This window comes from Lynx rufus, unplaced genomic scaffold (genome assembly GCF_022079265.1).
Source record: "Lynx rufus isolate CCGP_SWC_20201006 ecotype Redwood Valley unplaced genomic scaffold, mLynRuf1.p SCAF_10, whole genome shotgun sequence".
Lineage (NCBI taxonomy): Eukaryota > Metazoa > Chordata > Mammalia > Carnivora > Felidae > Lynx > Lynx rufus.
Window position 1 is genome coordinate 57,861,762 of NW_025814824.1, and position 16,907 is coordinate 57,878,668.

The window sequence follows — 16,907 nt, forward strand, 5'->3', positions numbered from 1 at the left end:
GATAGAAGGAACATACTTACACATCATAAAAGCCATTTATGAAAAACCCACAGCTAACATCATCCTCAGTGGGGAAAAACTGAGAGCTTTTTCCCTGAGATCAGGAACACGACAGGGATGCCCACTCTCACCGCTGTTGTTTAACATAGTGCTGGAAGTTCTAGCATCAGCAATCAGACAACAAAAGGAAATCAAAGGCATCCAAATTGGCAAAGATGAAGTCAAGCTTTCGCTTTTTGCAGATGACATGATATTATACATGGTAAATCCGATAGACTCCACCAAAAGTCTGCTGGAACTGATACATGAATTCAGCAAAGTTGCAGGATACAAAATCAATGTACAGAAATCAATTGCATTCTTATACACTAACAATGAAGCAACAGAAAGACAAATAAAGAAACTGATCCCATTCACAATTGCACCAAGAAGCATAAAATACCTAGGAATAAATCTAACCAAAGATGTAAAAGATCTCTATGCTGAAAACTATAGAAAGCTTATGAAGGTAGTTGAAGAAGATATAAAGAAATGGAAAGACATTCCGTGCTCATGGATTGGAAGAATAAATATTGTCAAAATGTCAATACTACCCAAAGCTATCTACACATTCAATGCAATCCCAATCAAAATTGCACCAGCATTCTTCTCGAAGCTAGAACAAGCAATCCTAAAATTGATATGGAACCACAAAAGGCCCCGAATAGCCAAAGTAATTTTGAAGAAGAAGACCAAAGCAGGAGGCATCACAATCCCGGACTTTAGCCTCTACTACAAAGCTGTAATCATCAAGACAGCATGGTATTGGCACAAAAAACAGACACATAGACCAATGGAATAGAATAGAAACCCCAGAACTAGATCCACAAACGTATGGCCAACTCATCTTTGACAAAGCAGGAAAGAACATCCAATGGAAAAAAGACAGTCTCTTTAACAAATGGTGCTGGGAGAACTGGACAGCAACATGCAGAAGGTTGAAACTAGACCACTTTCTCGCACCATTCACAAAAATAAATTCAAAATGGATAAAGGACCTGAATGTAAGACAGGAAACCATCAAAACCCTAGAGGAGAAAGCAGGAAAAGACCTCTCTGACCTCAGCCGTAGCAATCTCTTACTTGACACATCCCCAAAGGCAAGGGAATTAAAAGCAGAAATGAATTACTGGGACCTTATGAAGATAAAAATCTTCTGCACAGCAAAGGAAACAACCAACAAAACTAAAAGGCAACCAACGGAATGGGAAAAGATATTTGCAAATGACATATCGGACAAAGGGCTAGTATCCAAAATCTATAAAGAGCTCACCAAACTCCACACCTGAAAAACAAATAACCCAGTGAAGAAATGGGCAGGAAACATGAATAGACACTTCTCTAAAGAAGACATCCTGATGGCCAACAGGCACATGAAAAGATGTTCAACGTCGCTCCTTATCAGGGAAATACAAATCAAAACCACACTCAGATATCACCTCACGCCAGTCAGAGTGGCCAAAATGAACAAATCAGGAGACTATAGATGCTGGAGAGGATGTGGAGAAACGGGAACCCTCTTGCACTGTTGGTGGGAATGCAAATTGGTGCAGCCGCTCTGGAAAGCAGTGTGGAGGTTCCTCAGAAAATTAAAAATAGACCTACCCTATGACCCAACAATAGCACTGCTAGGAATTTACCCAAGGGATACAGGAGTACTGATGCATAGGAGCACTTGTACCCCAATGTTTATAGCAGCACTCTCAACAGTAGCCAAATTGTGGAAAGAGCCTAAATGTCCATCAACTGATGAATGGATCAAGAAATTGTGGTTTATATACACAATGGAGTACTACGTGGCAATGAGAAAGAATGAAATATGCCCCTTTGTAGCAACGTGGATGGAACTGGAGAGTGTGATGCTAAGTGAAATAAGCCATACAGAGAAAGACAGATACCGTATGGTTTCACTCTTATGTGGATCTTGAGAAACTTAACAGAAACCCATGGGGGAGGGGAAGGAAAAAAAAAAAAAGAGGTTAGAGTGGGAGAGAGCCAAAGCATAAGAGACTGTTAAAAACTGAGAACAAACTGAGGGTTGATGGGGGGTGGGAGGGAGGGGAGGGTGGGTGATGGGTATTGAGGAGGGCACCTTTTGGGATGAGCACTGTGTGTTGTATAGAAACCAATTTGACAATAAATTTCATATAAAAAAAAAGAGTTCCTACAAATCATCATGTAAAAGAACAACAACCTAATATAAAAATGGGCAAAAATCAAAAACCTAATAGAAAAATGGACCAAGGATATAAACAGAAAAATACAAATAGTTATTAAACACTTGAAAAGAGGCTTTTATTGGAGTAATTCTAGCTAGTGTATACAAACCCAAAAATATCAGTACTTTAACATAGTAGAAATTCAAATACAATCCATTTGGATGTTCAGCAGGTGCTTTCCACATAGTGATTCAGAAATTTAAGTTCCTTCCATCTAGTGATGCCCAGCTCCTGCAGACTCATAGTCCTCCTCCATATCTTCTCTATCTGGCCAGCAATTAAGAGAAGGAAGATGGTGAAGGTTGCTCTTGAGAAGCTTTTCTAGACCAGGTTTAGAAGGAACATTCATGTCTACTTCCAGACACGTTCCACTGTCTAGAACTCAATCACTTGGCCACAATTACTGCCAGGGAGACTGGGAAATATAATCTAGATGTGTGCCCAAGAAGAAAATTAAATGAATTTGATGAGCATCCAGTCAATCTACCATGATGCTTAACCTTTCTCATATTAAGGGAAATGTAAATTAAAGGTACAATTATGCACCATTTTCCATCTATCAGATTGGCAAAGATAAAAAGTTTGATAACATAATATAAGGAAACAGGCACTTCCATACAAGAAGGGGGTTGAAGGGAGGGTTGGTACATCTTCTGTGGAGGGCAGTTTGACCAAGCCTATCAAAATTTTAAATGCAGATACTCTTGAATCAGCATATATAAATGCTTCTACTTACCTAAAGGATCTCTGCAATTAATAAACAAGAAATTGATAATATCATTTGTCTCTGGGGAAGGGTTCAGGTGGCTGGGATGTAAGAGTGGGAGGCAGACTAATTTTTTCACTGTGTACAATTTTGTATCTTTTCAGTTTCACCATGGGCTCGAATTATCTATTCAAAAAATAATTGTTAAAGAATACAAAGTTGTATTCATTCATCAAATGTCTACTGATGTACCAGGCATCTTTCTAAACACTAGGGCACAACACTAAGCAAGACAAAGTACCTGCCCATCATGTGTAATTTAGCCCCTGGATTTTCAGCTTTTCCGCTGATCCTATTTTTCAGTACTCAAAATCCTTCCTTCCAAAACTACCAAATGTCTCCTGATAGTCTTGGTTCTCATCCCTTCCATGTTAATAGATAATGAAGTTCTAAATATGCTTTTCCATTATTTCTTTTCAAATGTCTTAAATTTCCAAAGAGCCATATCACGCTGTGCGTTCCAACTTTAAATCCCATCGGAAAAGGTGACCACAGGTGGTAGTAGTGATGATGGTGGTGGTCATTTCAGAGCAGTAGGCTTCTCGTCGAAAAGAGCAGAGGCAATTTCCTTGGAAATAAAATGATGCTAGCTGCTATACTCTTCTCCTTTTATTTTGCAGACTAACATTTGTATATCCTGTTATTTCAAATGCCCAGTGAAAGGTGAACATTTTAATAGGCCTTCTTATAGAAGGTTATAAATGACCTGTGTAGAAACGAAATAGCAGAAAAGTCTAAAGAAGAGCCACCATCCCCAACCCCTCTGAAGAAGTTCAGGAATTGAGAATGAAGCAGGGTCCTGATGTTACCAGGAAAACCCAGCTTCGTGGGGTAGCATTCTGTCTGATCTGCAACCAGTGAGCGGCAGGTCCTCAGCCTGTAAGCGCAGAAGCCTGACTTTTTCAATACACACTGTGAAGCCTTCTCTTAAGACAGACTCCTGTGTATTAGCGAGCTGAAGATTAAACCCCAGAAAATGCTTCATTTATTATTGACTAAAAGGCCTCTAGCATTGGATGCCAACCCACCTGATGGCCTCCTATCGTGACACTTCAACCCCTGCGACCTTGACTCTTGCCCTCAGAGTCACCTCCCCTGTCCCCCAGCACTGTAGTCTCTAGCACCACACCTTTGCTTGTATGGCCCCCTTGGCCTGGCACACCTGTGTGACCCTCCTTATCCTCCACGTGGCGGCCAGGACACCTCCTCCTCCCCGTGCTTTCTCTTGGCTCCTGAATCAGAATGACTCATTCCCACGAGCATTTTGTGTGTCATTTACTAGCTTACTTCATATGCCTGCTTGACCCTCCCGCTCTACATACGCTCTTGAGGGCAGGGGCTGTTTCTGATTCCTCTCTTGCTTTCTCCCCACCCTCTTGTGCCTTGTCAATGCCGTACTGGCCTCACCATCTCCCCTACCAGCCTTGGCCCACGGTGCCACACTTGTGTTTTTCAGATGCATACCCAAACCACAGGTCTGCCTGACAACGTTTGATAAATTTGGATGTAGCCAACACGAGTGTTTGCCGAGACAGCTTACCTGTGACCAGGTTCGCGATCCTGTTTGTGACACACACCACATGGAGCACAGCAGTCTCTGCGCCTTGTACCAGAGGGGGCAAAGCCTCTTATACAAAGGCCCGTGCCAGGTACAGTTGTTTGGCTGACAAACCCAAGTACACTGAGCTTAAAACCGGTTTATGATCTTTTACAGATGAAGCAGCAGTAAGATCACTTGGGGGTCTTCTGTGAATCCTGTCAAATCCAGAGAATTAAGATGAACCATCCCAAGTTGGGTTGTTTCTGCTAACTCTGGCGTCTCCCTTGCTAGTGTACCGACCTTTGTGCATCTAGTGCCCAGGCAAGGATAGAGCGGCTTCCTGCCACCGCCATTAGGAAAAGAATGTGACGTTACACACCCCTGGCGAGCAGTAGCACCACTGTCACTTCCCACAGTTCCGCGGGCCCTCATTAGAGGACGGGCGGGAAGTTTGTGAGTTAAGACCTCCAAGAATAGAGTCCTTTCCCACTCTTTCCGCCAGAGTCCCACTCTCACTACTGAAGAGTGAGTGAAAATTTCTTGAAGAACTTAATGTCTTTTCACATCAGTTTATCTTTCAGCCTTGTAGCGTTCATGTAAAAAAAAAACGCCCCCACGGACAACTCCACTGAAGCTTCCCACACGCACCACATCCCCCACCCACAGCTGGCTAGCACCTGACGACAGCGTTGCTTCTCTTGCTTCTCATTTCCTGGTCTTCGCTGGCAGGAAAATGCCTTTGCCTTGTCCCCCTAGGCCCGTTTTCCCTCAGAGCTTGTGTTCCAAGTGCACTGATGCCTTCTATTCTGAATTCCCAGTCTTTTCCTACTTGTTCCCTCTTCCTGGCTACAGGTTTTGTCTTACTTATTCCTAACCTACCTGATGGATCCTGGGTCTCTGCCCCACTGATCTCTCCGCTCTTCCCTCTACTTATCCCATACCCGGCAGGAAATGATAAGGCTTCTGAATGTGCATGAAGATTGATCTTGTTTTCTTCAAACAGGCACTTCTGGAATCACAGAAGTCTGGAATGGAGGGGGGCGGCATCTTATATCAGGTCACGTGGAATGAGCACCCAAGTCCCAGAGAGGCTGAGAAAAGTAATCATTTCAGTTGATCTTGGGACAGCCCTCTTGACCCCTCCCCCAACCCAAAGTTTAGCCAACTTTAGGAGCTTAATTAAGAGGGTCCAGGAATTTATACCTGTGTCTCTTCCCCTTCCTATTCTGTGCTCTTGGTTAGAAAAAATGCACCATACAGGTTTCTAGGCTAAATGCGCTTTGTTTGTCGTCAGCCCTTCTGCAGAGCCACAGAGCCCGTCTGCGGGCACAATGGCGAGACCTATAGTAGCGTGTGTGCTGCCTACTCGGACCGTGTGGCTGTTGATTACTATGGGCCCTGCCAGGCCGTCGGGGTCCTCTCAGAGTACAGTTCTGTCGCTGAGTGTGCTGCTGTGAAGTGTCCTTCACTCTCTGCAACTGAGTGCAAACCCATCATCCCACCCGGTAGGCTGGCAGTGCTTGGGGTGGGGCAGGGGTGGGATTGGGAAGGCTTACTTAGCACCTCTAGAGAGTGAGTCACTCAGAAGAGAGTTGACTCGTTTATTTAAATTTTTCAAAAAGTCTTGGCTCTACCTGATGCTGAATAGATGCATCATTCTGAGTCCACCTTAATAAAAAGCTGTAGATTACCTTAGATATCGTCTTGTCCATTGGATTGAAAACAACATGGTAGGAGTGCCTGGCTGGCTCAGTCGGAACATGTGACTCTTGATCTCAGAGATTACTTAAATAAAAAGTAAATAAACTTGGGGCATCTGGGTGGCTCATTCACTTAAGCCTCCAATTTTGGCTCAGGTCATGATCTCATGGTCTGTGAGTTCAAGCCCCATCTTGGGCTCTGTGCTGACAGCTCAGAGCCTGGAGCCTGCTACAGATTCTGTGTCTCCCTCTGTCTCTGTCCCTCTCCCGCTCACACTCTGTCTCTCTTTCTCTCTTAAAAATAGATAAGCATTAAAATTTTTTAAATAAATAAACTTTTATAAATAAATAAATAAAGCAATATGGCAAACTTTTTCAGGCAAAATCCTACCAAACACCAATATATAAATAGAAAAGGCAATATTTAATTACTAAAATTATGATTATGTATTCAAATGCATAAATTTACTCATAAAGTTAATAAAGAATTAGTAGTTAATGAATATAGAATAAATAATGAATGAATGAATAATTGAAGTAGTTTCAATGAACACAAACATTTGAAATTGGGAGAAATATAAGATTGTGGTCTTAGATTGGCCTTGGCATCTTAATTTAATTGTTTTAGTTGCATATAATCGAGAAAGTCTATTTCATACAGACCATTACAAGCGGTAACAGTTTTCTTAAACTACTTACCTTCCAGTGTCATACTTTCCACTTAAACAGAGGTAGCAGGAAAGACTTTATCCCATGTCTGCATGGAACAGGTTAACCTGGAGTCTAACAAGTTCATTCCTCCATCCTTGGATTCATCAAATATTTCTTGAGCTTCCACTGTGTGCCAGAGACTAGGCACTGGGACATAGCCGTGAGCAAAACAAAGCCTCTTCCCTCTTGGAAACCATGTTCTGATATCTTGTTATAATTTTTAACTGCTTCAAATAATTTTTAAAATTAAATTTGAATCAAAAACTCATGGAATCCCTAAAACACCTGCTCCCTTGTTTTGTACACAGGAAATCAAAGGCCCAGGAGAGCCCTTTCCCAGGATCACACTGAGTTTTGAGGCAGAGCAGGGTCCAGGCCCCACATCTCTTGAAGGGCCAGCTCTCTCTGCTGTCTTGTACCATAACTGCCTCACCCTGAGAAGCGGTAAAGGATGAAAGCAGGGTGGAGGAAGGATTCGGGTAAACGTATAGATAGTAAGACCGGGTTGGTCAGGGAACATATCTAAACGTACAGTCACCAGGAAGAACAGCTACAACTCTCCTAGCACAAAATGAAGGGTGGGTAATTTCACCAACTACTTTGAATTCTCATTTTCTAATTCTGAACACACGTAAAATGGTTTTTGTTATACAGGTGCTTGTTGCCCATTATGTGCTGGAATGTTAAGAGTTTTATTTGACAAAGAAAAACTGGATACTATTGCTAAGGTAAATTGCTTTCTGTGCCAGATACTGTTGAAACCGTATTGATAAGCCTCTCAGTAATGCCATAGAGGAGAATGTGTCGTCCCATTTATAGAAAAAGAAAGTGATTCACGGAAAAGCAACTTGCCCAGGGCTGTGCAGCTCATTACCAGTAGAACTAGGCTGTCTGGCACCTGATCCCGTGCTCCTTTCCTCTGCACCCTGGCTGTTTGGTGACCTTGCTCTACACGTCACAGTTGGCCTGAGCCTTGCTTAGAAAAGCCTTCCCCTGCTTGCACCGTATGCAGAGTTAGGGCTGGAGGCAGAACCAAGCAGCCAGAGACTGGCAGAGGCCCGGTGGTTTGAAGGCCGCCTGCCCGCTCAGTCCCCATTCCTCCTGAGGGTGCTTCCGGAGTGTGCCACCTTCCCGTGGTGGTTTTGCCCTTTTCCCTTTCCTGCACCATTGCTGCTGATCCACTTTTGTGGACACAGGGCTCCCACCTGCCACTCCCTGGAAGTTAATCCCCACTTGGATTCAAACACTTGTGTTTTTACAGGAAGACTTTAATCATTTTCCTGTGGCCCCTAATTCAGAACAGTCGCTTAAAAGGGGGTGGGGGGGGGCTTCTGGTGAGAGTGTTTATCTTAGCTACAAAGCTCAGCAGTCAGAAGCCCTTTGGTATGGACCCTGGAGATTTAGAATTCAGCCAGCAGGGCCCCTACTGAGTTGAGGCCCCACACTTAGGGGTTCCAGTAGGCAAGGTAGCAAGGTAACCTAGGCAGCAATAAGGAATTCCTCTTTTATTCAGGTAATAGAAATTTTTTCTCTTTGCAGGTAACAAACAAAAAGCCAATAACGGTTCTGGAAATACTTCAGAAAATCCGCATGCACGTGTCTGTCCCACAGTGTGACGTATTTGGATACTTCAGCATTGAATCAGAAATTGTGATCCTGATCATTCCTGTTGATCATTATCCGAAAGCTTTGCAGGTGTGTTCAGCATGCTTTGTGCAGCCTCCTTGTCACTTTCACATTTGGAGGACTTTGTGGGGTAGGGAATGGAGGCATTTGGAAAGTTAGGCAGGGCAGGAAGGAGAAAAGCAAGGCAGCCTCTGAAGGACAGAACCGTACCGGTGAGCGTTTTCCCGGTGGCTGAGGCCGAGCACACATTCGACGGCTGAACGTGAAGGAGTGGGAGAGCGGAGAGGCCGAGAGGCCGTGGCCCAGAGTGTGCAGACGTGGAAGGCGTCTGCTTACACACAGAGCAGGCAGCCGAGGCCCAGGGAGGGAAGGGGCTGACACGGGTCACGCAGTGACACAGCCAGAGTAGACACCTGTCTCCTCAGGGCTGTGCTCCTACTGGGGAGGAGGAGCCCACCAGGACTAGTCTAATGGACCCCATTTTTCTTCCTCAGACTCTAGAGGTGAGCCTCACCCACTGGGGCCAAGTGTTGGCATCAGAACAGTGGGAGCTCAAGTGAAGGGGGTGAATACAAGCAGTTTGTAAACTGCCACAGTCAGGAAGTTTAGTAAAGCCTGATTGCTTTCCTCCGGGATGGGTAAGGAAGCATTGAACGTCCCTTCCCTATGACGGTGTCTAACCATGTAAAGATGGTATCTAAATGTGGATAAGTGGTAAACAGGATTGTGGGAAAAGTAAGGGCAGTGACATTATGGATCATTTCTGCTAATTTCCATTGACGCTGTTACTATTTGTGTAATAAAGTAAGACTATATTAAAATGTGACTTTGGCCAAGAAAAGAAGGACAGAGAAAGCATATTCTCTATGTTGGGATATATTTGGATTTTGTCTGACTTGACCTTTTCCTAGGTTCTGTGGTTTTAGATTTTTAAAAATCTGATTATCCTCTCCCAGATTGAGGCCTGCAATAAAGAAGCAGAGAAGATCGAATCCCTCATCAACTCTGACAGCCCCACTCTGGCATCCCACGTCCCTCTCTCTGCCCTCATCATTTCCCAGGTACAGGTCTCGAACAGTGTGCCATCAGCTGGCATCGAGGCCAGAGCCCCCTGTCCCCCCTTCCTCCTCCTCCTCAGCCTGGGCCCTGCCTTGCACATGGTCTGGACATGTAACTGACTGCCCGTGAAAAGTGCAAAACGTTCCTCCCTCGAGTTTTTCTACATTGTGAGGGACAGGCAGGACTGCTGGTTTCTAGTTGAATAGTGGCCAAGTAAAAGCACTTGTCACCTCTATTCACCACACAGTATTTTTTTTAATCTGCCAATATTAGGGTTTTTGTTTTGTTTTTACAAATGTTAAAACATGTCCTTCCAAATACTAATGAGAAGAGGATGTCTTCTTTTGGTGGATTCCTGCCTTACAGTTTGCTCCTTAGATGGGTCCCCCCCACTCTCGAACAAATTTGATATCACTGATAAGTGACGTGATCACTTTTTAGAAAGGTAACTCACTTTACTATAAGCTTCGTGTCTGGAAACTTCATTTCAGAGGTCCTTTAAGTATTAAGGTGCCCCTAGGGTATGTGTGCTTGTTTACAGATAATTACCTGCTCTGTCTAGAAGCTAGGGGTCGCAGTGAAGAGACTATTAGAGTATGAAACAAAGAGAAAGCATCTTTGGAATTACATTTTCATCATCAGGCAAATTTAATTTACAGAAATTTACTTCAGGAACCCATCTATTGTGTTAAGCAGAGCAAGCTATGGAAATGGCATTCACGTGACACGTTGTAAGCAATAGGCTCAGTGGTTACTAACGTGCGTGTGACTTTTGTGAAAGGGAGAAGTTATATCACATCAAAGCATATTGCATTATGCATTTTTATATTAACCAGATGTATATTCTTTGGTATTCATCCGAGTTAAACTTAGAGTTTTTAAACATCAATCTTTAAACCGATTGCTGCTACTTATATACTTGCCAAAAAGTGAAATAATTAGTAGTTCGTGTAAATAATACGTGATATTTTTATTTTATTATGAAGAAGGTGAATAGCCATATTTGTAAAGTGACAATCATGTGTGTTAACCCAGTACTTTCCGTTCATGAAGACACATTGCTTTTTGTGATATGCACAGTGTGGATAAGTGTTCTGTCTGACTTTCTTTTTTTGATATAGAATTATAAAGAATTGTGGTTTAAATATTTAAAAATGTCAATCTAAGTATTAAAATGTCTGCATGTTGTCTGAGAAATTGAATACTTTGAATGTGTTTCACAGTTTGAAATAAGCTATTCAGTGTAATACTTCTTGTTTGTATGCACCTAAACTTAGATTTTACATGAAGTATTTTTTTCAGTGTTATATGTACCCTTTGAAATATATAGGGCTATGCTCATTATACCAAAATATTGTTTAAAAGTGGGCACTTAAAGCTTTCAGAATATCTCAGTGCTGATGTAGCGTGTTTGTTGCAATTGCTTTTTCTATATAAATGTCTTCAATGCAATATACTGGAAAGCTTTTCTATTTTAATAAAAATAATTTTATATGATTATGTGTACTTCCAAGCAGTGTGAACATGTAAAGTGAAACCACCTATCACTCTTGGGTGAGCTATGCCCTTTGCTCTGAAAGAAGAAGTTATAGGAGTTTTATTACTCCAAGCCAAGGGCCCTGGGAAAACGAGGCAGCTGGAACAGAGCTGGTCAGATCAGACCCAGGCAGGACCAGAGGGCATACTGTGGCAGGAAGTTAAGTACAAAAACCCCAGCTTTAGGAGCTCCTGGGTGGTGCAGTCGGTTAAGCGTTTGACTCTTGATTTTGACTCATGATCTCACAGTTGGTGAGATCGAGCCCCAAGTCGGGCTCTGTGCTGACAGCATGAAGCCTGCTTGGGATCCTCTCTCTCCCTCCTTCTCTCTCTCTCTCTGCCCCTCCCCCCCTTTCAAAATAAACAAATGTTAAAAAACAAAAACAAAGACCCCAGCTTTAGGCCCTCCAAGACCCAGGAACAGAGTAGGCCGTCCTCCTCCCACTGCCTCGGGCCCGAGTTTGCTGCTCTAGGGTTCATTGTGAGGCAGAGAGAACTCTGAGCTGTGGAGACAGAGGGCCTATTCTTGATTAGAGCCGGAGAGCTTCTATCAATCACTGACGCTAAGGCCCCCAAACCTCCATGGCTGACAACAGAGGCTCACCCCCTTACTTCCATCACGTGTTCACCGCGGGTCAGCTGCACTTTGCTCTACACTGTCTTTGCTCCGGGACCCTTCCAGCAATCTCACAAAGGGGGAGGAAAGAGGCTGGAGTTCTGTGGGAGCTACTCAGACCTTGCCCGTGGGCTGCTGATTCTAGCATAGTCAACGGCAGAGGTGCTGCTGAGGCCCAGGGGGACGATGGACACCCACCCAGTCCCTGGACCGGCTGCTGAGGTCACCGCTTCTGCCACCATGGATTTATACCCGGCCGTGGTGGTCTCTTCTGCAGGAACTGGAAGACCCACTGGTGTTTTACCTGGAGGCATGGCTGGCTGACTCGATCTTCAGCCCAGATCAAGTCATAATTCTGGAAATGGAGTGGATGCGCCAGGTCCTGCTGACAGTGGACATAGTTAACTCTAGAGATTTTGTTGAAATGGTCGTCTTCAGTCAGCCGTGTATACAAAATCAGGTGAAGGGCATGCCCTGAGCCTGGCTTGGTGGCACCAGGAACATGGTGCCCAAGATATGTGCCTGGACAGAGGAGAGACCATGTGAGGACAAAGCAAGATGGCAGCCATCTGCAAGTTAACGAGAGGCCTCAGAAGAAACCAGCCTTGCTGACATCTTGATCTTGGACTTCCAGCCTTCAGATCTTTGAGAAAATAAATATCTGTTGTTTAAGTCAAAAAATAAAACAACAACAACAACAACAAAAAGGAGAGCGGGGGGCAGTTTGTGAAGAGATGGAGAGAACCACAACTATCCCTTAGGTCTCTGCTTAGAAGTGACACTGTCATTTCTGCTTATACCTTACTGGCCCAAGCAAGTCACGTGGCCACTCCTAACTTCAAAAGGTAGGGATGGTATAATCTTCTGGGGTGTGTGTGTGTGTGTGTGTGTGTGTTGGGTGGGGAGGGGCTGCAGGGAAGGAGCTGGGGCAGGAACCAGAAGCATTTGGAATGACAATACAGTCCACCACACAGGTCATTTCTCATCAGGCTAGCCAGGACTGACTAAAAATTTTTATTAAAAAATCAGTAGATGTTTTGTGGTCAGGGAAGGAACTAGAGAAATGAGAGAGGTGCTTGGGTTTGGGGGAAGGGGAGTATTAAGGGAGAGAAAGGTTGGTCCTGCTCTGAGGACACAGTCATGAGAACCCCGAAGACAGGGGCAAAACGAGCCCACGTCAGGTCATTCTGGGGAGATAACGCTTCTCCCCCGAAAGCTGCTATGCCGGACACTCCCAGACGGCCACGCGGACTGATCGTCGGTGACTTTCCAACACCAGTGCGGGCTGCAGCCCTGCTGTTGGCTCTCCAGCGTTCTGCCCAAGGTCAAGTGTGTCGGGCTGGTAGAGGCCTTGAATCGAGATTCTGTAGGAGACAGCTGGGCTGTGGGGGGAGAGAGACGAGGTTCTTGTGCCCCAATAATATCAGCAGGGAGGACCTGGAAGTTCAGGAGGAAGCAGTTCTGCAGGAGGAGGACAATTTAAAAGGTGAGATACCCACATGAAAAGTAGCTTCCAGAGAAAGATTCAGAAGCTCCTATGGCCATAGGTAATGAAACCGAGATGCTAGAAAAGCAAATGAAATCGCTCCCCACCCAGTCTACAGAAAGTGATTGAGCAGGAATGGACCCCAAGAGAGTCATAGGCCCAGCCTAGGTCACATGCCCACCGCTGTGGCAGAGGAGGGAAGGTAGGGGAGTTCGGCCCCCTAAACCTGATGGAATGGATTTCTCTCAGGAAATGACTCTTCCTAGAAGAAGCCTTCTTGCTGGATGTGTCCTCTGGGGAGTGTGCATCTCTCTAGCAGGCCGTTAGCCCCGACACCTGTTCAACCTGTGAGCACTCGGCAGGGCCTGGCGCTCCGGCCAGGCACACGCCCACCGGTTTTGTACCGTCAACCAGCAGAGCCCAGTAACAGGGGAGTGCTTTGGAGGCTGACCTATTGGAAGAGGGAATTATCCAAAGCGACTAATAATAAAATAGTTGTTATACCAAGAGCAAGAATGGGAACAAAGAGGAGACCCTGTGATGAGTGCAGAAAATTTAAATCAAACAGAAGCAAATAGAAGCAGACCAACCAGGGGAAGATCCTGCTTGCTTCCTGGATGCCTCGCTTCCGAACCAGCTCTATCAGGGAGTTTCCAACGGCTCCAGGACAGACGAGACGGGCGTAAGGCCAGTCACTGGATGACTCTAAATGGTTGATCTCTCCAAAGTTACCGTTTTTCTACAGAGCATGGACAGCAGATAAATATGTCACTCATGGCACCACATCCTTGTTTTAGGTCCATGGTGAAGAGATCGCAGCCCCGTCATGGTCTCCTGGTGCTTGTCTCAGCTCCAAGCTAAGCTTCAAGCACAGCGTTCTGAGCAAGAAGAAAGACAAGAGTCACAAGTGCCTTCTCAAGACGCCTGGGTGGCTCAGTCGGTTAAGCGTCTGACTCTTGCTTTCAGCTCAGGTCATGATCTCATGGTTCATGAGTCTGAGCCCTGCATCAGGCTGTGTGCTGACAGTGCAGAGCCTGCTTGAGATTCTCTCTCTCTCTCTCTCTCTCTGCCCCTCCCGCATCTCTCTCTCTCTCTCAAAATAAATAAACTTAAAAAAAGAGTCACAAGTGTCTTTTCCTTTTGCTGCCAGTGCCTCTTATGACTAAGAAAAATATTTCTCAGAAATCCCTCGGCAGTTGTCCCTTGTATCTCCTTGGCCAGGATCAGGTCGTATTCCTGCCATAGACAACTGGCCAAGGGGAACAGCATTTTTATAGCTAGACAGTCAGGGACTGAACATTCCGCTGCCGAGGGGAGTCAAAGTGCAGGAAGGCAAGTAAGAAGGCAAAGGCCACCAACAGCATTTGCCTCCAGGTAAAGCCAGTTTTTTGGCAGTCTCAACTTGTTAGAGTGTAAACATGGAAATAGTTTTATTTTCCCAGTAACTGGCCCCAGCTGTGCTAGGTGGACCCCTGTTTGCAACTAGGTAGTAGAACCCCATCATCAACGTTCTCTGAATCCATATCTTCAGTACTTACCTCCAGTTATTTAAACAGCCTCATTTCATTTCTCAGGCCTCTTCCCTGGTTATTTTAAAACGCCAATCCCACATCTAATGCAAAGGCCTCTTAGGCCTCCTCCAGCCTAGGCTCCCTTCTCAGTGAGCTGGTGAGCTTGGCATGGGGCCACTATTGGCATCAGTCACAGTCATTAGGACAGCTACAGTACAAGCCTTAGGACATTTGTTTCTAGTAAGAAAGTTTGTCAACTAAGAGCTCCTGAGTGGCATTGCCATTAGTAATGGTTTGCCTGGAGAGACAGGAGTAGGTAATCTGTACAAAGTGACTCGGGAAGCGTTAGAAGGAGGAGAGAAAGAAGAAGACAGAAGGCTTCTTATAGAGGGTTTGATTTGAGCTGGGCCTGAGAGAAACAGGAGGGCTTTGCCAGGTGACTTCAGGAGATGCATTCTAGGTAGGAGGTACAGTTTGAGCGAAGGTACAGAGGCAGGAGAGTCTGGGTTGGTCCCCGGGACAGAACGGTGGAGCTGACAAGTTAGGAAGGGGCGGTGTCAGGCAGATCAGTCCTGCCGGCCTCGAATGCCAGGCCAGAATGACATCCAGAGCCTCTGCCCTTGCCCCCCTGGCTGTGCTGGTGGACCTGGATGACTGTGGAGCCCATCAAGCTTCAGTGTCACAAGAGACCTTTGAGATCATCCACTGATCTCGCTATCAGGCTGTGCTTCCTCTTCCTCTGTCCTGTGAACATCCTAGACTCTACTGAGGAAACATTAACTGAGCCAGGCCGGGTGCCAGGCTTCCCCTGGGCCCCCATTCTCAGGGTTCGGCCTCATCCTGTTTCAGTTCCACCACGGGAGGAAAGTGAAGCCTGCCAGCAATGCTGATGGCCTTGACACAAAATCCATAGAAGACATTTTATTTTCCTTCATGTGAATTGGTGATTTTCCCTCAGCCCTGGACTGGTGGGAGTCAAACCCACACACCCCACAGCGGGCACTCCATTTCCCAAAGGGACCGGAGGCCCTGCTCCAGGATACTCTTCTCCCCCTCTCTCCCGGCTGTGGAAGAGGCCTGAGTTGTGAGCTCTGCCAGCTGAGGGGAAGGGACAGCAGAGGCATCATTCCTAGGGAAATTCCTTTCCCCAGTCCAGCAATCTTGAAGCTGGGGGGTAGATTTCCACTTTGTACATACAGGGAAATAGGCCCAGAGAGCAGAAGTACTAGCCCAGGGTCACACAGCAAGTCAGGGCAAAGCCAAGGCCCGGGGCCGGGTCTGGGCCTTCCCTGGCACAGGCAACAGGGCAGGATTTGTGCTGCTCAGAGATGGAGCCAGCCACGTGGGAGAACGCCACGAGGGTGGACACCAGGGGATGGGCAGAGTGAGCTAAGTTCAGTGTCAGGTCAGACCGACAAGGCGAGCACACTAGCTGGTGTCTGATAGACGAGTCCAAGGAGCAACGGGAATCATAAGAGTGACTGATACAGCTCTCCAGCACTTTCTTTTTTAACGTTTATTTATTTAGTTTGAGGGGAGGGGCGGAGAGAGAGGGAGAGAGAGAATCCCAAGCAGGCTCCCCACTGTCAGCATAGAGCACGGGGCTCCATCTCCCCGACCGTGAGATCATGACCTGAGCTGAAATCAAGAGTTGGACACTCAACAGACTGAGCCACCCGGGCACCCCTGTCCAGCACTTTGAATGATAGTTTATACAGTGCTTTTCACCTTGTTCTCTCACTGGCCCACAGCAAAATGGTGCACATAGACACCACTTGCGAAGTCTAAGGTCTAGTTAGGTTCTCAGGAAGTCAGGCTGGTGGGGGGCAAGGGTAAGGCAGGAAGCCTTCACGTGGGGAAGCATGATGACACCCCTGCCCCCAGCCCCAAACACTTTCATTTTTCCAAAGTGAAGTTCGCAGTATTGTTTTCTCATTATAAAAAATAACATGCATTCCCCCAAGATACCTGGAAATATAAACAAAGTTACCCACAATGCACCTTCCTCTCCCTGCTTTTACCAGCGAGTGCAGAATCCTTCTAGAGTTTTCTCTGTACCAAGATCTCTCTGTATCTAATTACGGCAGGATCCTTCTTC

General features: G+C 45.7%; 1 protein-coding gene across 1 annotated transcript in view; it reads left to right on the forward strand.

Moving 5' to 3' along the window:
- Positions 1-9,779, forward strand: part of RECK (reversion inducing cysteine rich protein with kazal motifs) — an 84,339-nt gene extending 74,560 nt beyond the window's left edge. The window contains exons 17-21 of the mRNA XM_047098894.1: positions 4,481-4,673; positions 5,859-6,069; positions 7,630-7,703; positions 8,515-8,670; positions 9,558-9,779. Coding sequence (XP_046954850.1) covers positions 4,481-4,673; positions 5,859-6,069; positions 7,630-7,703; positions 8,515-8,670; positions 9,558-9,779 — 856 coding nt within the window. The remainder of the gene's footprint in view (positions 1-4,480; positions 4,674-5,858; positions 6,070-7,629; positions 7,704-8,514; positions 8,671-9,557) is intronic.
- The last annotated feature ends 7,128 nt before the right edge of the window (positions 9,780-16,907 follow it).